General features: G+C 45.7%; 1 protein-coding gene across 1 annotated transcript in view; it reads right to left on the bottom strand.

Moving 5' to 3' along the window:
- The window catches only part of LRCH1 (leucine rich repeats and calponin homology domain containing 1), a 155,251-nt gene continuing 131,277 nt past the window's right edge, over positions 1–23,974 (bottom strand). The window contains exons 16-19 of the mRNA XM_054586708.1: positions 15,776–15,885; positions 14,070–14,207; positions 10,192–10,269; positions 1–245 (exon numbers count right to left, since the gene is read on the bottom strand). Coding sequence (XP_054442683.1) covers positions 39–245; positions 10,192–10,269; positions 14,070–14,207; positions 15,776–15,885 — 533 coding nt within the window. The 3' untranslated portion in view covers positions 1–38. The remainder of the gene's footprint in view (positions 246–10,191; positions 10,270–14,069; positions 14,208–15,775; positions 15,886–23,974) is intronic.

The following is a 23,974-nucleotide window of genomic DNA, read 5'->3' as shown; positions in this document are numbered from 1 at the left end:
GCCAGAGGGAGAGCAGGCGGCGGGGCCGCCGGGCGACGCTATGCGGACAGAGTGCTCCAGTGGTAGGTGACATAGATCAGCACCACACAGAGAATGTGTACAAGAAAGAGGCTTAGAAGGTCCCTGGCGCGGAGGGCAGGAGGTGGCGGCGGGGCTGTCTCCCCGACGGCCAGCAGGGTGTCAACAGTCTTTCGAATGTGACGAAAGTCCAAGTGCAGGATGTCACCGGGAGAGCAGAGGTCAGCCTATTCCGAGGGCAGCCGTCAGAACAGAAAGAGACAGTGCACACGATTAAAAACACAGGGAGCAGCTGGAAAGAAGCACACAGTTCTGGTTACTAGCAAATGGCAAGAGCAGCCTCTTACTTTAGGCAGGTAAAGCCCGTTCCGCCATCAAAGATTTTCAAACCTCATTCCAAAATAAAGGCAGCGTACACAACGTGTTCTGTGCCAATAGGGCGAAGAGCTCCTCTACGCCCAGCCTCACTATCAAGGAAGAGAAAGTTCTGCAACGTACACATCCTCCGGGCATATAACAGTTTTAATATTCAAGTGCTACCCTGTGCTCACTGATGGCATAAGTCAGAGTTTTTCACTTGGGAAATTTATGTCTTAAGCTTATGAACAAAAACAGATCTATAAACTTCGCTGTTTAGTCCCCACCTTTCCTCACCATCCTTTTAATGCATTTTTTTTTTTACCCTGGTTTATGAAGAATATAAAGTTTCTCTCTCCCTGAAACGGAACATATACATTTAACTTATTTTCCTTTTAGGATCACTGATAAGCTCTGGGGAATGCTAGTTCTAATGACATCTCTCCGTGTGTCAAACAAGACATTACATTTCATGTGTTTGCAACTCTACATCCCAATCCCGAGGAGACGTATTAGATACGAGGTTAGAATAAAAGTATGTTCCCATGTAGGGTTATTTTGTAAATTTCTTCACCATGAAACAGGTGTGTGTGGGGTGGGGGGCGGGATGGGCAGAGACCTCCATGCAGGTTTTGTCCGCTTTAGGTCACCATGAAGGAGGCAGAGCGCTTACTTTATCATCTAAATGCAACAATTGTGTTGGTTTCACCTCTACATGCCTGCTCCCGCCAGGAAGCAAACAGCTGTCTGACACACTGAATTCCTGGAACAGACGTGATAGTAGCTGAGGGATTACAATCGCTACATCAGTATGAAGGAAGTTGTAGTTCTGTGTCAAAATCAAACAAGGATTGAAGCTGTTTGTGATATAGTTCATAAATGCAGCTTTATTTCTAAATTAGGCAAAGCATTGAAAATATATATAGTATGCATTTTATAACATACTTTGATACAGTTTTGCCCCGTGTTTTAGTTTCATTGCTAAGCACAGAGCAGGTGACAGGTTATCGCAAGGTAGAGATTTTTGTCTCTGATGCCCTCAGGTAAGAAGGAACACTACAATATAAAGTGGGTTAAGTAGGATTAAAAACATTCTCATTTTATTTATGACGGTAGAGATGCTCAACAGAAGATTTTTCAAGACAACAAAGCATGTTCTATCTACTGAGATTGTGTCTCTTCCCAGTAGATTTGGGAGAATCAAGCGACCACGATTATTTTCCCAAGCACTAAAACATCTACACATAGATTGAATTTCACTGGGAGAGACATGCGAGTCAAAGATTAACATGAACAGAGAGCTAAGAGAAGCTGTCTATTGCAATACAAATTCTCTATTGCAACGTTGTGCTTAGCCAGTGAAATCCAAGCAAAGCAGACAGAAGACAAACAGCATCCACTAACTAAAATGTGATTTTCACCAAAGTGGTATTTCTGGGTCAAAAGCACATCATTCTACCTCCGGCGTATGTTTCAGTAATTTCCCCAAACGCTGTGGAAAGCAGCTCCTCCAGGGCGCTCGAGCCAGCTCGCCTCCGGAGCCTGCGGTGCACCCACCCCTCCGGCAGGCGGGCAACGCCTTCCGATATCAGGAGCAGTTCCCTGATGCCCCGACTGTGAGCTCTACTGACACTTGCACTCAGGCGGGGCTTACACTCACAGCCCATGGCCATCGGTCTGAATTCAAGCGCGACCTCTGAAGGGAAAGGTGTGTTGGGGACTGTCCTGTGTGGAGCACGGGCCGCGACGGCCGGAGAGCCGCTGTCCGAGTCCACCGAGCATCCCCCTGCTCCGGGCTGGGACTGCCAGGGACCCCGGAGTCTGCGGACCCCTGTGCTCCCAGATTTCAGTCTTAACGAGAGGGGCTTAGAGATTGCACGATTTTCTCCCTTAAAATTACAATAGGAAAATACTAAAAAGGAAGGAAATTTAGAAAAGGCAAAACGCCACCATGCATTTACAGAGCACCAGTAATTACTGCCAGGCAGGAGAGGCACAGTGAATCTACTCAGAGTCCCTAGAGGCGAGTGCAGCAGCCGATGCTCATTACCAGGGCAGAAGTCACATCGCCAGGGGAGGAGCGGGCCCCCCCCCAGCCCCCCCGGGGCCACGGCCAGCGTGCGACTGACTGTTGGCAGTTGCCTCCGGTTCCCCAGACGCTACCGACACAAACAGAAAGGTGGGCGGCGCTGGCAGAGGCCTAGCTGACAGGCGTTCTGCGTGTAGCCACGTCTGAATCCCGAGAAATTTAGAATATACTCAACTTATTTAATACTTTAATTTTGAAAGTCAATATACTTACAAAGTGGGGTTTTTGGGGATTTTTTTGTTTAAAATATCATAGTACAGGGATGGTGATGGCCCTTCTGACAGTTTAAAGCTCTTAACTGACAAAGTGCAATTTGTCAGAGTGTAGAGTCAGGTATGAAAAGGGTCTCTGGAATTTTCTCCAAGTATATAAGAACTGCCAATTTTATGAACAGCTCCATGACAGTGGTAATGAGCTAATTTATCTTGAAATGTCATTTAAAACTTTTTGAAGATACCACTTCTAAAATGTTTATTCTCAGTCGTGCATGCGTGAGAGGCCGTCAGACCAGTGACTGCAGGTGACTGCCACCAGAAGACACCCAGTGGGGACGGACCTTCGTCATGGCAAATACATGCTACCTGTAAGAAATGTGACTGACTTTGCAGGCTAGACCCTGGTTCTTCTCAATAAATTACATATTAAAAACTGATGTTAAAAAGTAATAAACATGCCCTAGCTGGTGTGGCTCATGGATTGAGCACTGGCCTGAGAACCAAAGGGTCACGGGTTCGATTCTCAGTGTAGGGCCTGGGTTGCCGGCCAGGTCCCCAGCAGGGGGCGCGTGAGATGCAACCACACACTGATGTTTCTCTCCCTCTTTCTCCCTCCCTTCCAATCTCTAAAAATAAATAAATAATCTTTTTTTAAAAAAAAGAAAATGAGCTCTTAAAAAAATAATAAATCTATTGGTCTGCACCTCTGATTATTCGACCTCAGAATTAACCAATATAAATAGAATATTAAAATAAATCTTATAAGAAGAATCTCATCCTCCCCCCAAAAGTGTTCATTAGCTGTGATTTAAAATGATACTAAAATCATTGGATTTGGAGGAAAAGAGGCATAAGACTCAAAGAGGAGAAAGAACTCATTTCTCCTATTCTCAAGGTTCTCAAGGAACAAACAAAAAGAAATGGTAGATTCAAGTTATAAAATGTCTTTAAAAGTTACATAGGTATAATGTCCTAAACTCTCAAAATCGTGTGTAAAGTAGGAAAGTTGTTACCGTTACTTTTGAACATAATCCCCCACTATAAGAGAGTAAAAGCAGATAGGAAAGCTGTTGAACACCAGACTCAGCGGTAATTCCACCTTTGCCAATGCGACCATCATTAGCATCGGAATGTACTTCAGGACTCTAGTTTCAACTGACGTGGCTGATGCGGTAGCTGAGAGACAGCAAGTGACCTATCCTTGTGGACACAGGATGAGAACCTCCTGCCTCCCACCTCCCACTGCGCTGCAGGGTGGCCAGGCCCTGGCTTCCCAGGCAGGTTGGGGGGCGGGGGTAGGGCGGGACCACCCACGTGTCTGCCCCGCCCACCGGCAGGGCCGCTGCCCTCCTGCCTTGGCTCCTTGTTCTCTCCGCCAGCGATGAAGACTATGAAGGATGGGAGTCTGGGAAACAAAGTGCATTTCCAGTCTGCGTTCCCTCCTCATGCAAAAAAAGGACAAGTCTGTTAAATTAAGGGAGAATCTTGCTCTTGAAAGAGGTATGAGGCCAAAGCTATTTATTTAAAATCGAATGGAAAAATTTCCCTAGTGAAGCAAATAAATGCCTACTTTAAAATACCTTTGATGTTTCATAAATCAGATGTTTCTCTCAACCAGAATCAATACTACAACAGCCTTACATTTGGACCAGATTGGAAACCCGCAATGGCCACCCATGGAGCCCCCACATTGAGGACAGGGGCCGGGAAGGGCCAAGCTGACTCAGGACAGACAAAGGAGGCCTCAGTGCGTCCATAAAGAGCCCCATGACTCCCCGGCTCAGCTGGACTCAGGTTCTTAGGCGAAACAAAGAACACGCAGTTCCTGAAGAAGCCCAGTGAGGGCAGAGGCATCTTCAAGATCAAGGGGAAGCTTGCGCCAGAGGTCACAGACAACTGCAAAGTCTGACCCCGGGCATCGACACTACAAGGGACCAGGGGATGAAGCCCGCGACATCTCCCAATCCCACGGTGTTCCCAGGCGCCAGGACACGGATGTGGCGGCCAGTGTCGTGCAGCTAAGCAGCTGGGAACGAGGAAAGGGGTCACGGGACTGCAGGACGTCACTGAGCTTCCAGGGGATAGGAGAGCTCCAGGAGGCCACCGGGTCCGGTGATTTTCAAGCCATGTTTAGCAACAGGACCCTTTTTCCTCCCCTCAAGGAAAGCTTAGCTGGAAATCCAACCTACGCCACAGGCAACAGAGAACGGCTCCGGCAGAAGCCAGGGGGTGGGGGTCAGACTCCCGCTGGGCTGTCCCTCGCCTCCCCGGCATGTCATGCAAGAGAATCAAGGGCTCTGGAGAATGAGGTTTAAATCCGTTGCGGCGTCCAACGCCTGCAGGGAGCCCAGGCACAGGGAGCCTGTCTGCGCCGGAGACGGGGCAGGTTCTGTACAAGCAGAGACGCTGGTTCCAACGCCGGCCCGGCGGCTTCCCGCTGCGGGTGCGGCTCCGGAAATGGCCTGACCCCGCCGGACCGCAGCTCGCTCACACTATGGCACTAACGTATCTACCTCAAATCCTCAACAGTGGGGTGTGACTTCCTTAACCAATGTCACCCCAATCGACTGGCTTGGAAAGGTTTTAAAAAATAAAGTGATAAAAAAGAAATTTATGCCTAAAAACAATCCTCAACAGAGAGCCATGGAGACGACGCCCGTAGGAGAAGGCCTCAGTCCGCAGCTAGCCCTCCTGGTTGACTAGGTCACAGCACAGGGGGGCCGCTTCACCCCAAACCTCGCGCCTGCCTTGCTCTGCTCACAGACGGGTACTCGCCACTCGCTCTTCTTTCAGGTTAGGCTCCCTTGATCTGTGTCGCTTTAATGGGGGGACTGGCCCCAAACAGAAAACCAAAACGCCAGGCCCACGGAGCGGGCAGCGGAAAGGGCAATGGCCTGCCGCCATAACTCTCGTAAAAACGGTGGCTCCCGTCCTGAAAAAGAAACGCCAGTGAGTGAGGTCTCTGGTCCGTGTGCAGCGAGGCCTCCTTGGCATTCTTGTCAACGAGGCCTCTTCCTCACTCCGAGCGCCCCGCAGCGGCTGGCAACCAGGCCCCTGCCGCTCCCGCAGAACTTCTCCAGAACCCTCCCAGTGGCTTCTGTCTGCGGCGTCCACTGACCCAACCCTGAGACTCCTGCCCCTTGGCCTGACATTCGAGGGTATCAGCCCAGCCCCTCTCCAGCGTCACCATGAGCAGAAGGCCTGACCCTTCCGCACCCTCTAACCTGCGCACAACCCGGACCTTGCACCGTGCGACCGGGCCGCAGCCGTGCCGAGAGGTCAGCCCCTCCAGAACCGCTGGGCCGCGGCACGCAGCGAAAGGCTTCAGGGCCCGGCCACGCCGAGGCAGACACCTGGGAACGCGTCCCTGGGACCCCAAAGGAAACACAGCGAGCCATCACAGCTGGAACAGACCCCTGCGTTACTTTACATGGGTAACGTCGCTAAATCTGCTCAGCCACCACATCCCATCCATGTGAACAATGATATACGCGGCCGACCTGGACTTGGGCTTGTAGTTTCTGGCTGTCACGCCGTTACCAAGGGCAACAACGTCAGGCTGAGAGCGCAGCTGTGGCTTTTCACTCTCTTCGGGATGATGTGTTATTGTCAATGAGGTGTTCAGTTAAAAAACACAGAGCTCAAGATCTCTGTGACTTCGGGGTGTAAGTTAGGGATAGAGGGGAAAGCCAGAGAAGCTCCCAAATGAGGAGAAATTAACTGTTTGTAGCTGGGAAGTCAATGACTATTTCATTTCCCAAATATTAAGTCTCCTGCAAGTAAGAAACAGTGATGTTACAGATCCTCTGTTTTTAAATACGTCTTTTTATTTTGTTTTTAAACTAAATGTATTGGGATGACACTGGCTACTAAAATTAAATAGGTTTCGAGTGAACAATTCTATGATGCACCCTCTGCACATGGCTGTGTGCCCCCACGGCCCCACGGCCCATCTTCGTCCACCACCATGTACTGGACCCCTTTAAGCCCTCACTGCCACCCCCGCGCTCCCTGCCCTCGGGCATCCGCCGCACTGTTCTCTGTGCCTATGAATTTTTGTTTTGTTTTTCTGGTTCGTTCATTTTTTGCTTTCAGTTTTATATCCCTCCTATGAGTGAAATTGTGTGGTTCTTAACTTTTCCTGTCTGACTTATTTCGCTTAACACGATGTTATTCTCAAGGCCTGTCCATGTTGTCGCAAATGGCAGTATTTCATGTTTTCTCCCGGCTGAGTGGTGGTCCATAGTGCATATATAGGAACCATGTCTTCTTGACCCAATATTCTATCAAAGGGCACTTGGGTTGTTTCCACGCCTTGGCCACCGTGAATAATGTTGCAGTGATCTTTGCAAAGAAGAGGTTTCAAGTGGTTTGGGTAGATACCCAGAAGGGTTGCTGGGCCATATGGTAACTTTATTCTTAATTTTTTGAGGGTCCTCCATACTGTCTTCCATAGTGGCTGTAACAGCCTACATTCCCACCAGCAGAGAACGAGGGTCCCTTTTACCCACAACCTCTCCAGCACTTGGTATTACTTGTCTTGTCAACAACAGCCATTCTAACAGGCGTGAGGTGGCATCTCATTGTAGTTCTGATTTGCGTCTCCCTAATTTTCATGTATCTGTTGGCCATTTGTCTATGTCTTCTTGGGAGAGCTCTCTGTTCAGGTCCTCCGCCCATTTTTTTATTTTAATTGAATCGTTTCTGTGGTGCTGAGTTGTATGAGTTCTTTATATACATTTTTTTTTACATTAACCCCTTCTTGGAGGTGTTGTTTGCCAATATGTTCTCTCATTTGGTTGGTTGCCTTTTTTGCTTTGTTGATGGTTTCTTTTGCAGAAGCTTTTTAGTTTGATATAGTCCCATTCATTGATTTTTGCCTTTCCTTCCCTTGTTTCTGGGGTCAAATTCATAAAATCCTCTGTAAGACCAAGGTCCATAAGTTTAGTGCCTATTTTCTTCTATGTAATTTATTGTTTTGGGTCTTACATTTAGGACTTTGATCCACTTTGAGTTAATTTTTGTATATAGGGACAAAGAGTAGTGTAGTTTCCTTCTTTTGCATGTGGCCTTCCAATTTTCCCAGCACCATTTATTGAAGAGGCTTCTTTTATTTTTCCATTGTACATTTTTGAGTCCTTTGTCGAAAATTATTTGCGCCCCCATACAGGCTGGTTTATTTCTGGACACTCAATTCTGTTCCATTGGTACCAGTCTTTTTAAATGTCTGATTACAAGTGAAGAATTTCTTCAACTAGACTGCTGCTATATTTTTAGTGTAAATCACCAATTGTAGTGTGCCACATACACACTCGAAACATCAACGCTCTTACCTCGATAAAGACATATAACTATATCTAAGTGGGAGGGTGTCGTTTCCCCCCTCCTCCAACTCAGCATCATACTCCTAATGAAAACATTTTCTTACTTCCATTAACTTATTCCTCATCCATTCTGTGAGAGAGATGAAAAGCAGGAAGTTTTGCCACTTTGCTTCTGGCAATTTCTGGTTTTCCACTAGAATATTCCTTCCTTCTTTTAACATATCTTGTTAAAGAAATTCAACTGCTAACTAAAACTAACCAACAGACTTATTTTCTAGTAGTAATGACTTTACTGTAACTTTAGTCACCAGCAAAATGCAATTGGACTGTATCAGGATTAATATATAAGTACATATATACACACGCACACACATATACACAATGAAAACTTAAACATCACCTCAAATCTTAAAAGCAATTCTAAAAACAGCCTAAGTGGAATATTGGCAGAGAGTCGTTTACTCCTTGTAATTCTCAGGAATTATGAGATGCCTATTAGTGCTGGAGGCATAATTCAAAAATTATAATAAATTTTTCTCTGCACTTCGGTAATTTCCATTTGCCTCCCTTAAAAGGAAATCAGAATGAGCAGTCTTGACTCACAATAAATGATGAAGTGCATTTCCATTTCATTTTGTATTTCCGCAAGCCAAAAAACCTTTGATGAGTTTAAAAATGTCACACGGGACTAGGTCATAACTCATCAGTGCTTTCCGGCTCAGACATGAATAACTCACCATGATGCGGCCTGACAGTTCTGACTCACACATGGGAAATCTCATTAGCCCGTGACAGAATGAAATTACTGTAAAAGCTCCGTGCATAAGAATTCCACAAATACCTTGAGCCAAGAATGTATATACACTACTAAAATGTACATATACTCCACAGATACACAGATTAACATCGCTGAAAGACATTCGAATTGATCACAAAGACATGCAGTCCATATACAAAGATTACACTCTCTCAAAAAAAAATAAATCTGTAAGCTTCTTTTTGTTGATACAACAGCTCTGAATTAATGATGTTTTAATAAACATTTTCTTCAAGTGAGATAAGAAGCCCACCGCTAACCCCCCACCAAACTAAAAATTAGGGAGAGGAGGAAGGAAGAAGGGAGGAGAGGAAGGAAAGAAGGAAGGAGGAAGAGAAGGAAGAAAGGGAGGAAAGAAAGGAAGGAGGGAAGGAAGGGGGGAGGGAGACAGGCAGAGAAGCCTTTCTCAACTGCAATTGCTAACTCCTGTCAAGGAGTAAAATGCAATTGCTTCGCAGACTCGAAAACAGTATCTCACGGCAGAGCCTGTAGCAGCTTTATCCCTGGAACATTAGAAAAGATAGGAGAAATGACAAGAAAAAAGGATTCCTGTCCATTTCTGCTCATCGCCATGATTAAAAACTTCTCAACTTACCCCCAAATTCTGAGTGGATTGGCTTTTGTCTCTCTAAAAAATCCACCTTACATCACTAATAGCAAAGTCTTTAAAAGCCCCCCATTGGCTGAGGCTGGGCTTCGCCTGCGAGAAAGGGAAGGAGCAGAGTAGACAGGGGCAGGCCAGGGCGACTCGCCCAGCGGGGCCACGGCGCACCGAAGCGGGGGCGTGGGCAAACGCAAACAGCTGGCCCACTATAAAGCAACACACAGACGTTATTATTATTAATGGTAATGATTAATAATAATAAAAGTTAATGTTTTTAATGCTGATTATTTTGGTCCACATACCCAAAATGCAACTATAGGGATTGAAAACCAACTAATTAGGTGTCAACTACAACAGCTGTGCCTGCTTACAAGCTCTGATGAGGAAAACCATCAGCTCAGAAGTCCTACCCTCCGGGGCCTGGCTGAAGGCTCCCCGAGGCCCCGGCAGCTCTGCTCTTGGAGCAGAAAACTGAGCTCAGTAAACAGGTTGTTTCCAAGTTTGAAATGATACGCTTATTTTAAAATCTTAAAGGAATTAAATTCCCCTTTTCCTCAGAATGGACCGTACTGTTTTCAGACATTTTTATTTCATTGCAATGGGGCAATTTAAACTAAAATTTTATATGACTTATTTAATACCATTCCTTAAGAAAGACTCAAATGAAAAAGGGTGCACAAAGTCGTACGTCTATTCAGTGGGTTCAAACGCACATATTAAATAAAATCTCTACTGAAACACAGTTATTTGAAGAAGTCTGATGTTACCTCTGGTACTCCTAGTTTTCGGCATGCTTCCAAAAAGTTTTCCACATTTCTTCTGCATTTGGCCATGCTAAGCTTGGGCTGTAATGCAAATGTGCAGAAATAATGAATTATTAAAAAATAATTTTAATAAAACATTACATTTTAAACTTTTAAGTGGCATGATAATACACGTTTACTGAAAAAAATATATACAAGCACAGAACTACTTATCTACCCAGAAATGTCCACCAAGAGATAAAGCTATTATTATTTTGGATTATATTTTTCCAGACATTGCATGTGTATGTTTTTGTATATAAAGATATACATATATATGTATATACAGATATGTCTTATATGCAGAACTTCTGCATCTATGTATATATATCTATACATGTATATACATGTGTGTATATGCAAAATGTTTTGCATAAGTATGTACATATACATATATCTGTACACAGACACACACAGTTTTTATGGGGCCGTACTTTTGTGTGACCTACTGTAGTTCACCTGAAAACACACTAGGAGCATCACCTTCTCCTATCAGGAAATATATTTCCATATGAAGGGTTAAAGTCACCAGGCCAACTAACCTCCTTCCTGTTAAAGCCATGTATTTAACTGGAGAGAGGCCACATCGAGACAAACGGCACAGAACAAGGTGGAAGGGAAGGATTTCCCCGGGGGGCCCGTCACAACAGAGCCGGTCCGGCGGGGGGACCGCCCAGGTGTGGCACGGCCAACGAACACATCTTGAGTCGCATGTTTTACTTTTTACACGAAAGTGTTAAAAGCTTTACTGCTACACTTCAACATTCCACTATTCGTTCTTTCTGAAAGAGGCCTGGAGCGTGAACGACTCCAGCAGTCCAGGTCGGGGAGCCATGTTTTGGGGAGCGTGGCCCCCTGTCAACAGCAGGTGAGGAGCAAGGAACTCAGTCTGTCTTTTGGGGGCCCACGCCAACCTTCACAAAACCAGGTCTGCACAGCACTGATTAATAAAAGGGGCTGCCGCTACCCCACCCCCTGAAAAAGAGAACGGGCGCCCGCTTCCAGGTGGAATGAGTTATGATGTGGGCGCTAACCGAACATTCCCCTCGTTGGCTAGAGAGGGACAGGTGCGCCCCACAGGAGACCAGCAAAGACGGGCCAAGGAGCTGTCGGGCTCTGCCTAGCCCTGCGCATCTCAGGACGAGCCGCGCACACGCGGCCTCGCGCGAAGAGGGGGCCCGGAGACGGGTCACGTGACGGGGGCCTCAGACGAAGGGTCCTGGCCTGCACCCAGGATGCCGAGGGGCGGTCGATCACAATGGGACCATGGCATCTGATGTCTGACCCTTCGGGCCCACTTTCTTCACTGGTCTACTTGTGATGTGGGGGAGGGGGCAGTGCGGGGAGCGGGGCGGGGGGTCCGCTCTGTAACATTCCACAGATGCTCAACACCATTCCGCATATTCAGGTCAGCCCAGCGAGGTCAACCACGCAGGTGTGTCTCAGGCTACCTTCCCACCTTTGGAGAGTGAGGGAGGGCCCACGTGCCGCCTGCTTTCCGCGGGAAAAGTCCTTGCTACAAATACAACAGTTCAAACTATCAAAAATTACACACATGACACCAACTGGGAGCCCCGTGGCTGGTCACCAAATTGTCCAAGCCCGAGGAAATCCGTTTTAAGGGACTCGGCACGTTGACAGGGACAGTGATTCTGTGGGGCTCTCCATCCCTCGACGTGGCACAGAGAAGGAACGGCTCCGGCCTTGCGAATGAAAAACGACCAGGCTTCGGGCTGATGGCCACTCGGGCACGAAGGCGCCCCCGTCCGCTCGGACCGAGTGGTCAGCACACCTCGGAGTCTTCCCCGGGGGGCAAGAGGCCCGCCGGGCGGCCGGGGGCAGGGCCTTGTCAAAGAGGCTCGCTCGCGGGGCTTGCCGACAAATTTTCGGCAAGTGGACGGCCTGCATTTCAAAAATATGTTACATTCTAAAATGTGTTACATTATGTTACATTAAATATGGATGTTTAGGAAGAATTTCAGTGACGTGAGAAAATACTTAGGTTTTAAGAATTTTACAAACTACTAATTAATATATACGAGATGCTCACAGTTCAAAACCAGCCTAAATACAGAAAAAATGCTAAGAGTACGGTAGCCAAAATGTTAACAGTGATTGTCTTTGGGCACTGGGATAAGGAATGATTTTGGTTTTTTTCTCCTAGTTTCTCTATTTTCTGTTTTTCGCCAATTAGGTATTATTTCTCATTATATTTTCATGTAAAAATTTATTTGAAAAGGTGAAAACCAAAGGATTTCAAACAAGATGTGGCATTTTTCTTGAGGAATTCATAAAATATACAAATGTATATAGAGGCATGATTCATCGTATCTTCTTACAGCTTATAAAATAGTAATTGTACATTTAAATTCGAGGCTCAAGAGTCATAGTTTCTTCCTTATAATTTGAGGAAACTACTGCGTGAGAATCCGGGGCTCAGCTCAGACAGCGTCGCAGCGGCCTGGGTCCCCCCCGTAAAAGGCACCGGGGTGTCGCCCGTGGGATCGCGGAGCGAAGCTCCCTGCCGGCCCGAGTGAGGTGGCTCGAGGCGGACTTGAGAGAAGATAGACTGATCCTTTTCTTCCCTTATGTTTTCTGAAGCACGAAGTGGTCAAACTTTCCAAAGGGGGGAAAAAAAAATACTGTACACTCTGTAGTGTAACGCGCACACCGCGGCTGAAATGGGGTCGGGAGGTAAGAGTGAGGCAAGGCCGACCGGCGGCGCCGGGTGAGGCTGCCCTGGAGGGGGGAGGTCGGCGCCCCGTTGTCCCTCGAGGTCAGGGGCTCTGAACGGTGCAAATCTGCTCTGCACACACAGGCGGTAAGACGGGCTTGCATTCCTGTGACCATCCTCCGTGTCACCTTATTTCATCCTCGCAAGAACATTTCCATGGAAGGGAAAAGCAAATCGAGGTAAAGAGCGGTTACAAAGTCTTTCCCCCAGGACACACGCGGCTCCTGAGTAGATCTGGAATTTGAATCCAAACCCCATGCTCTTCGCCTCTACTTGTCGCCCTGGCTCGTCTAAAGGACCGCACACGGTGTGGCTAGAAATTCTTCCCTCTTCTCTGGCCGTCTGAACCCTACCTGGGCATCCAGGACAGTCCCGGACTCCCCCCCCCCCCGCCGCTGCCTGACCATGCAAATGACTCCATACCCCTCTTCCGGATGGTGACATGCCCAGGGGCTGGCTTGATGTCCTCGACAGAGGGGACGGGATGTCTGGGGCGTTAACGGGGTCTCGCTCATCCTCACGCTCCCCGCTGCCCCCTGGTACCTCCAACGCCCCTCTGAGCGCCGTGAGGGACCCAGGGGTTGTTGGCTGAACAACTCGTTCACCCACCTCTGGCTTGACAGGTTACTAATGATCTTTTACACAGAACCCACACGTCTTCGGAGCTTTCCCATAAAATCCCCCAAAATTAATAAAGGAAAGCGATCCCATTCAAAAGAGAAGCTCCCGGCCAGAAAAAGAGAAAACAAAAACAACAACAACAACAACAAAATTGCTTTCCCCCAGACTTCTTACTGTTTAAATAACCCTTTGTGAGAAATGAATCTCTGTGTCCCTCAAGTCTTAAAGTTGGCACCTGATCTCTTAGATGTGATTTGCTTTGTGTCTGACATACATTCCTCTTCTGCCATTTACGTATTTACTTTAAATAGTGTCCCTTTTCACAGTGGAAACGTTGCTTCCATCACACCCATTCCTTTCTACCCTCCCAGTGGTGGGGGACCCCACTGCGCAGCGTCCCGGGGGGGCCGTGGCATCTTCGGCCGGCCACACCGCCTCCAAGGAGTTGGCTTCTCATGGAAGCATCAGTTCACGTGCTGTCACTTACCACTGCTGGTGAGGGCACGTGGATGCTGGCGACGGATCGCGGGCGGATGTGGTTGACCAGGTGGCAGAGGACGACCCCGTCCAGGAGCGCGGCCCCTAGGTCCTCGTGCAGCCTGACCTTGAGTCTCACCTCGATGATCTGTGGGGGAGGGGGGTCAGAAGGACGCTGTTTTCAGCGATGGAGGGTGGTTGGGGCCCCACACGCAGCCCAGCCCAGATGCGCAGTGGGCAATACCAGCAAGGCTGGTGCGCGCTCTACAGGGGAGCCGCCTGGCGACGCGCATCTCAGAATGCGGCTGTGTACGAGATGCTGAAAACTCGAGAACGACTTAAATGGGGCAAGGATGCCGGGGAAGCCAGAGTGTTGATTGTGGTTGTCTTTGAGCGGTGGGATAAACAATGATTTATTTTCCTACTGCATTTCTCTATTTTTCTCTTTTCCTCCAAGCAGGATTATTTCCTAGTTTATTTTCCATTAAGAATGTATTTAAAAAGGGGAAAAGGTGACAACCAAAGGATTCCTGAAGGGATGTAGCATTTTCCCTGAAGAATTAATAAAATATACAAATGTGAATAGATACACGATGCACAGCGCCCTCTTACACCTAATAAAATAACTGTGTATTCAAATCAGAGGCCAAGGGGTGGTAGTTTTTCTTTTGAAATTTGGGGAAATTTAATGAATGAAAATTATTAAATGAGAATTTGGTACCCAGCTCAAACATCATATTGCAGTTTGCATCCCATCTGCAAAAAATACTGGGAGTTTCATACTGGACTGCAGGACAAACTTACTGTCCGACCTAGCGCCGTGAAAGGCAGATTTAAGAGACAACAAGCTGTTCTCTTCCCCGTTTTCTTAGACAAAAAGAAGCGGTCAAACATTAGCCATGGTCTCCATCACGACAAAGCTTAAAATCTCCAGTGCCACCCAGCACACTACTTCACTGCGGTGGGAACTCAAAAGAGTTTGTCTGTTTCATGACTGATTAAAAAGTTCAGACTGGTCGGGGTAACCATAAACATCTCTAAATTAATGGAATACTATTATTAAGTAAGTGAGTAATAGGGCATTATTATAAGTGTACCTGAATGGAAATCATACGAGCCTTATATATATTCATTAAATAGTTCTACTTACATTATCTCATCTATTACTCACAAAACCACACTAAGGGAGATTGGAACTGTTTTTTCTTTTTAATACGTGAAAAAGCTGACACTCAGGGATGTGAAGTGACTTGCCCAGTATCAAGCAGTCAGGAGGTAACCGGGCTAGATTTGAAACTCGGTATGCCTACTGTGCTTCAAGTTTTTAAATGTGGAGTCGACCTGTAACCAACACAGGTTTGAATGGCATGGGCCCACTTATACGTGGATTTTTTTTTCCTGATAAATACATACAGTACTGAGAATGTATTTTCTCTTCTTTTCTTTAGCTTATAAGAATCTTGTAAGAATATAGTACATGATACACATAACATACTAAATACACGTTAATCAACTGTTGGTATTATCAGTAACGCTTCTGGTTAACAAGCTATTGGTAGCTAAGGTTTCAGAGAGTCACAAGTTACACTCGGATTCCCAACTGCTTTGGTGGGGGCGGGGGGCAGATGCTCCCCTAACCACGCTGTTTAGGAGTCAGCTTTATAGAATGCTGCTTCCATTTTGGAAATCATCAGTTACAGAATATTTCTTGAATACCTCACGGAGTTGTTCCACCAGTTCTTGCTCTTCTCTCAACTGTTCCATTTTCCTCCGAATTGTAAACTGTGGGTCTATAGACTCCAAATTTCTCTGAGGTCTTTGAAACACTATAATAGAAAGGGGGGAAAAGCCTTTATGGAGTGGCCAGAATTGGCTGCCACAACACTGTTCATAGTTAAATTAAGCAAAGGGTTTCTTCATTTATCCCAAGTCATTCATTTACCACTCACCGAAACAAGAGGAGCGCGCCTTCCCACGAAAGCGCGAATCCAATATTCTAAAGAAACCTGCGTTTTATAATTACCCTGGGTTGTGCAGACTAACAAAAGCTGTATTTTTGGTGACAATAAACTGAACCCGGAGAGAGTTTGGGTCATCCTTGGAATCGCTCCCGGCCACCTCTCAGAAAGCGGTCCCTCCTCTCTCATTTTTGCAACGCATTCATCCTAAGTTTTCATTTACACTCAAGGTTTCAGAGTCAGTTCATTAAAAGGAGAGAACCTGTTTGAAATGAGAAGTCTCTAGAATGGCTTTACCTATTTAACACAAGTCCAGGGTAACGTATGTTGGCTGAAAGTTTTCAAAAGCTTGGGCTAAGACCCAAGCGGTGAGCCACAGGGTCACACAGTTGCGTGTGGGGTGGAAAACGCCTGCCTTCTGCCATGTCACTGACACGCAAGGCCAGAACGTCAGCTCTTTAGAGATCACCAGAGACTCCTTTTAGAGAACTTGGCAAGATGAGGGGCAGTTTAAGAGGTCGTCCTTGGCTTCGGGTCCTTAAAACTACAACCTCCAAGAATAGCAGCTGAGCGAGGCGCTCCCTCTGAAGGGGCGTACGCCTTCGGCTGCGGAAGGGACGCTGTGAACTGCGCAAGGACAACGTCTTTCAAAGACCAGTAAAGAGGGTAAAAACAATATGTCCTACATGCAGCAGAGTGATTATAGGAGGTTTGGTTTTGTTTTTTAATCAGGCTTTATTATGGTACAAAGCCCAGGGGCAGATTTAAGCTTGAATTTCTTTCTCTCTTGAGATTTGTTACCCTGTTAAGACAACCGGCCTCCCTCGCACACCAGAGGGGCAAAGAGCTGGTCAAAGCCACGTGGGGCTCCCAAGTGTGCACCTTGGCGGGGGGGCTTCCGAAAACTTTGGGCAGCGAACTCCAATTTTAAAAATCAATCCGAGGTAGAAGCTGCATCGGCATGATGCCCGTCTGGAAGTCTCATCCACCATAATGTACATGATGTAGAATAAGAAGGTTATGTAACTTTTATTCTATCTTGACAAACATTTCCTACGGGCCACTTTAAGAGCTATTTTGACTTAGTAGTTTTTTTTAGGTTAAACACGGTTTACAAATATACTTCAAGTCACCAAAGCCGTGCGCCTACTCCATAAAATCAATTATTTCCACGCTCACCCAGTTGTGCGGGTTTCATCTCAGTTTGTACCTCTGGACCAAACCACTGAAATAAATGACCTGCACGATCTGTCTCATGTCCCTGTCTTCTTTACGGCTCCGCTCTGGACTATCTGGATGAGCCCAGAGCTCACGGGAAGGCTGGAAGTGCGCACATCTGAAGAGTGAGGGGCGGAGGCGGGTGGCCTAACGCAGATATTTTCTCTGGAACCTTGGAGAAGAGCCAGCCTGGGGCCTCGGCCTCCGCCTCCCACCACCCAGGGAAGTCACAGGCAAAAAGATCCAGAGGCTCGTCCGTCACCAAAGGGATGTCGCCAAGGCCCATGAAAATCGAGCCCCGCAGGAAGTGAGACCAATTATTGAAAAAGCAAAGGCAAGACCAGCAAAAGAAGGACAGAGCAACCCAGAGGGAGAAACAAGAAGCTCCCAGGGCCAAGGGGAACGGAGGAACGTCTGATGAAACAGGAAGTACACAGGGAACTGTAAACGTCTTAAACCTGCCCGGATGCCACTGACCCCAACAACAAAGAAACGTGCCCGTTTAAACGCATCGACCAGAAGAAAAACACATTAAAGTGTGCAGTGTAGAAATAATCCACACCCCTGAAGAAAAGAATATAGACAGTAATATACAAACTAGCCAGCAAGGGGCGCTCCAACAGTATTTAAACAAATCTAATGTTTTCTTTGGAAGATTTTCCTTTGCTTTTTTTTTTTTTCTGGGGGCAATCTTATCTAGTACTGCATGTTTAATATTTTCAATATGTTTTTATTGGCAGGTTTCATTTTGAATACAAAACGATCAGGAAGTTAAATTAACCATGAGGTTTTGTTTAAAAACACAATTCAAACATCCATGCCTCGTTAGAGCCCGGTGTGAAATGAGAAGATAATGCCATTGTATCTGGGTGTTAATTTCCTGGGGTCACTTTTCATCATCAATTCCTGTGCATCTTAAAAAGACAAAACTGCACACTTTGGTATTTGCTCTGACGTTAATTGATCACGAAGAGTTAAAATGCACTTGATCTGTGGTTTTTTAAATGAACATTTCAAACATACATAAAATTACAGGAAGCCATGGCTATACAACTACTAGTTTTTGAAATGGATTAATTACTGTGGAATCTATCTGGCATTTAAAACAAAGTCTTTAGGCCAATAACAAACTGACAGAGCACGTAGTGCTCGCTTACTTTGCTGGGTTTTGTTACAACAGAATAATTTGAACGGGGACCAGTATGGTACCTCTGGTTATTTACCAACAGGTTTTTTGTTTGTTTGTTTGTTTGTTTGTTTTCCTTTCATGTCCTATTTAAGTAATAAATGCAGTAATCAACCTGGGACAAAGATTCAGGAACGTGCTCTCGGAGAGAATTATTCTGGTTTTCCTTAATGTCAGATCACTGAGTTTCAAAAAAAAAAAATCTCTTAATTCAGGGGAATAAAGTTTTAACTTGAGGCTACAAAACAGTACTACAGGCCACACTGTTGGAACCTGTTTTTCCCATCAAAAGCCACCCTGTGGTTTGAGTGCAAATAAGAGGAGGCAAGAGGGGCAAGAGGGCAGAGTGAGCGTGTGTACGAGTTGAGTGTGTGCAGTGTGCGCACTAAGGGGCAGGAGCAGACAAGGAGGTGAGTGATTTAAGGCGCAGAAAGAAGACGAGTTCTGCTCAACTGTTCACTGATGATCTGACAAATAACATTCAAAGAATGAAAAGATGATCTGCTCTTATTTGTAATTTATCCAGCAGAAGATACACATTCCTAAGCAAAGACCCTGCAGGGAATGGTGACTGTGCTTAGGCCAAGTATCAGCTTTATCCTGGCAGGTTCAGGGCAAATCCCATGGACTTTCCTGCTACGCCCACCTCCTCCCTCCCCTTCCTCCTCAACCCGGACCTGGGAGTGCGCCTCCTCTGAAGAAGGCAGGAACCTCCCCAGGCGTCTGTCTCTCTCCTAGGACCCCTCAGTCTCTCACTGCACGGGTCGTTTCTCTCCCGTTAGGGCTCTGTGAGAATTTGCATCTGCTCCCAATTTGCACCTCTGCCCCGCCCCACAAAGCAGAGTGTTGGCTGAATAAATAAAACAAGTGTTTCAAAACACTCCCTCTTGGCCTCGATTATCCTACCCTGATAATGTCATCTGAATTTTTCCTCTTGTGGAAAACCTCCTAAACTTAGTTTCCAGGTCTGAATGAATTCGACTCTGAAATGCATGATCCGTGGAAGCAGAGATCTTGTCTGTGTTTTTCAGAGTTGTATCCATGGTAACGAGCATCATGCCCAGCACGCAGTAACATGCAGTAGATATTTAGGAATGTGAACAAGAAACCATTTCTCTAATGGTTGTAAGCCTCTCTTTTAGTTAAGCAACAAAAACAGAAACAAAAAACAAAAACACTGCTCTAAAATGAAATGATAACGTGATTATTACACAAAACAGACTCTTCATATAGAAATTATCATCTATCTTATGAACCTTTATTATCTAAATTCAACTCAAAAGCTTTCTTCTTTGTGGACACAGGAGGTTTAGAAACTTAGCTCTCAGTTTCTCCTTGGAAGTTAAGAACTGGACTGGGTGTGATGTTTAAGATAAACAAATCCCAAGGGCAGCAAATATGGTGGCTTTGAAAAAATATCCTAAGCTCCAGATCTGGGCTAGTGTGAATCAGAAATCTAACTAGTGCCTCCACTTATTCCCTTCTGGTGCCTCCAGATGAATTAGATGCAGTCTCTACCCTCAAAATGCTCAAATTTACTCTCCATGGTCTCGGTCAATTTCCTTAACCCAGTATCCTCTCCTACCTGGACATCAGACAAAGATGAGTAACAATCAGTGCACAGACTCCATGTGGCACCAAGTGGGGCACCAGCATCTATGGCTTTAAATCACCCGGCTGACTCTGATACGCATCCAAGGTTAAGAATCACCGAGGCACCTCACACCACCCCAGTTTCTTCATTTTTGTAATAAGTGCCAAGTGATGGTAAACTATCCAAGAGAATGTCTGTACGCTGGCCCAAGATGGGTATGTTCGTGCATTCATCCTCCAGTGATAATTAAAGATCAAGTGAAAATAAGTACAAATCAGCGCCCACCAACTCATTGCAAACGAAAAAGGGCAAATGATGCAAAAGCAGATGGGAACGGTTTTAACTTCGGAACAAAGGGGGAAAGTCTGCATCTTTCAAAGAAAAGAGGCAGAGGACAGGAGACACAGAGCGGAAGCAAAGATTTCCAGTTACCGACAGCTGGAAGGGAAGCTGCCCTGGTCTCCGTGGTGCACAGACCTATGGATACAACTTTCGCATATCCCGCCCACGCCGGCCCCCCTCCCCACACCGTCTATCTCAGGAGGCAGAACTTTGGAGATCGTGGGAATTCAAGCTCCTGGGGCCCGTGGAGCCACTTTGCCATTTTTAATTTTCTTTCGAAGAATTCATTTTAGAGAAAAGAGGGGATTTCAAGTGAGATATATTTGGAGTAAAATGCTGGAAAGCAATAATTATTGCTTTAAATAAAGTCTAAACTTTACTCACTCTTGCTAACAGTTGCTAACTTTACCCAAAATAATAACTAAATATAAATGAAAGGCAAGATACATTATGCTGGGTTGAGTTGGCAACAAGATGCCATTATTGTATTTGCAAAGGCTGAGAGAGCTGCCAATAGTAAGTCATGGAGAAAATATGAGGAAACAAACCAATGTGATACTCAGCTTTGAAAGGCCATGAGAGGCCACTGAACAGGATCTGCTACTGAAGAGGAACCAGTAAGAACAACGTGCAAAGGAGGCTGCATTCTTCATGCAACATTAGCTTATATACTGGTGGACCCATGTAATGAATGCAGCTTCACTAATTCCGAAAATGTAACGGGAAATATATTCATGCCAGAAGGCAACGTTTGTCACAAAGAGAATGAAGGTGCGTGTAAAAGATCAGGTCTGGGAACCCAGACTAGTGCTTGTAAAGACGAGTCTGCACAGAAAATTGTCTGTTGCCCAGGGCACATTATAGACACACCGTACGCGGGAATCAATCACAGCCATCGATCAGACATCTGACGTGGCTGACGGACCGAGCCACACAAATGTGGAAAAACAAGCCCATATGTTGCCATATGTGAGCTCCTGAAGATTTCATTCGTACACAAAGTACCAAGTAAGTATTGCAGGGTGAGTTTATTTTCAGAAAGATTTCCACAGCCATTATTTCCTGTGAATTCTTAGGATTATGAATGAAAAAGAGAGGCAGTCTGCCTTCGTCATGTGCACAGAGTCCGCAGCGAGCAGCTAGGCAAGGAACGCAGACGTGTGGACAGTCAGGAGCCCGGGCGGGTGCACCGCTATCTCCTCTCGCTGCCTGGCAATGTGGCTGGACAGGTCACCTCACCTTTCTGGTTTTACTTGGCTCATCTATAAGGATAGGTAGTCTCCTGTTACCTAAGATGTCTACACCTTTTCCAGCTTAAAAAACAACAAAACTACCCCCAGAAAGTCCTTTGGTTTCGCTTATCACTCCTAAGGAAATACCAAATCACACATAAATCTCTCATTCTAGGCTTCAGTCCCTTTAAACGACATCAGATCCACAAACAGCCATGTTTCCTGAAAAACGAAAATGCTCCTTTTCCCTCCTTTTTTTATTTTTAAGTGAAGGAGCAGTTTATCAAGAAAGTCTCTATTTAACCCTCCTTAACTTCTGGTATTGAAAACAGAATAGTATAAGGTGAGACCTCTGTGGTGTTGCTGTTGTTTAATCCAGCTTATTTTCAATTAAGAAACTTAGAAAGATATGAAGTAATGAAATCTCTTTTATAACTGACCTACCAGGATCTATATAGCTTTCCACAGAAGAAAACTGGAAAAGCATTTTTGGCTGAATTTTGACCAGAAATCACGGCCAATGTTTGAAATATATATTTTCTATGTATTACATATAACGCACTTAAATAAATTCCAAAAAAGAAGTATTATTGGGGAACAGATCTTCCTATTGCGTTGGCATTGTGGGTATATCTTCTATCTCACTTCCCTTCCCTGTGAACCACACTCTGCTCATTTACACTAGAATAGCGACCCAACTATAGGTGGTATGTGGCTCTCAATAATTATATTTATTTTATTTTCATCTCAGGAGCTATTTAAAATATTTAAGGACATGCAAAGATATCAACACTAATCCCAGCTAGGTGTCCTCAATTTTCATTAGTCCATTTGATTCTCAGGCCAAGTTACTATTCTTGGATGTTGTTATATAGATGAACTTACACTCAAAAAGGTAGAAGGTTTCAAAAGTCAGAATCTGCAAGTGATTTGCAAAACCACACACAAAAAAGAGAAGGCAAGTGATTTCATGTTTAGAAATCTCCCCATGTTAACAGTATTTTCAGCATGCCGCTCCGGGGTCAGCCACGGCGCATCTCAGTTACCTTAAACCATCTCCCACGGTGAACGCGGATCATGAAAGACCAAACTCTGAAAGCACGGAGTTCAGATGCGGGAGCAAGCAGAGAGGAGCCAAATGTGCCAGCCCCAGATTTTTGTGAACAAGCAAACAAGCCAAAAAAAAAAAAAAAAGAAAGAAAAGAAAAAGAAAAAAAGAAAACTACAACAACAGAAAAAAACCCAAGCTGAGAAAATAGAGACGACATGGCTGCCCAGACCTCCCCGCATTCGGAACAGTCGGGGCAGCGCAGGGCAGCCTGACGAGCTGCTGGCGGAGGACACATGCACTTCGCGGCGGGGGGGCCCCCCCTTCCCGGTCCCCTCGTCATCTCCCCTATCGGGCATGCGCGTGAGTAGGGCTCTAGCTTCAGTCTATTCATCGGCGGATTCATAAGCACATTGGAGAAAAGGTACAAAGCCACCTACCATTGTCACTGTCTCCTTCAGATGGAACACTGTAGCTAGAGCGGTCCCATGTCTGTGCCTGCGTAAGTGTGTTGGAGGAGATAGGGAGAGTGAGACCTGGGCGGCGGGAGAGCGCGGGAGCCAGTCCGCGCGGCGTTGCCCAAGGACCGGGACAGACCACGGGGCGGCGGCATGTCACAAATGGCATAGGGGTTGGATGGAAATGAGGCGGGTTTCACAGGACGGGATTTAATTTCAAATGGACAACAACAGGAATGAAAGATGGCGCGTGGGATAAAAAGAATGATAAAAACGGAGGGTTAGTACTTATCAGTCATAGACTTTGCATGCAGTTAACATCGTTCATCTTAACAGAACCCCAAGCCCACAGGGCACCACGGCAGCAGAGAGAAAGGGTACCCAGAGATTACAGATAAAAAGGGAAAGACCTACCAGATACCTTTTTTCAAAGGCCTTCTAAATAACAATCTTAGCAAATACATTCACACAATTTGGTTACACAGTTCAAGCTTCATCTGTGCAGCTACATCTATTATTTAACAATGAAACTATTACAGCCTCGGTGTTTACTATTGTGAGTATTTCCCCAAGGCAATGTAAATTTCTCTTTGAAGACATCGGGGTCTACTGGCTTCCTTATGGACAGGTGAATGTGAATGTAGCCTCGTCTTTCCTCAACGCTTGACGTACATCTCTTGACGTACATCTCTCGCAAGACTGTCTTCAATATTTATGACTAATAAAAACAATTTTGGACACTAGTACAGTCTCTTTAACAACAAATCTAATTTACCAATAAATGCCAGTCAACTTCAGGCACTTCTGAGTTGGTTATTTATGCCATGATAACATCTTTTTTTGCACTAAATTTCCACATAGTAATTGTATGTTTGGGAA

Source organism: Pteronotus mesoamericanus, unplaced genomic scaffold (assembly GCF_021234165.1).
Source record: "Pteronotus mesoamericanus isolate MK-2021 breed Mesoamerican mustached bat unplaced genomic scaffold, CSHL_Meso_final contig_94, whole genome shotgun sequence".
NCBI lineage: Eukaryota > Metazoa > Chordata > Mammalia > Chiroptera > Mormoopidae > Pteronotus > Pteronotus mesoamericanus.
Note: the sequence above shows the minus strand (reverse complement) of the source record. Positions and strands in the feature narration are given on the sequence as shown.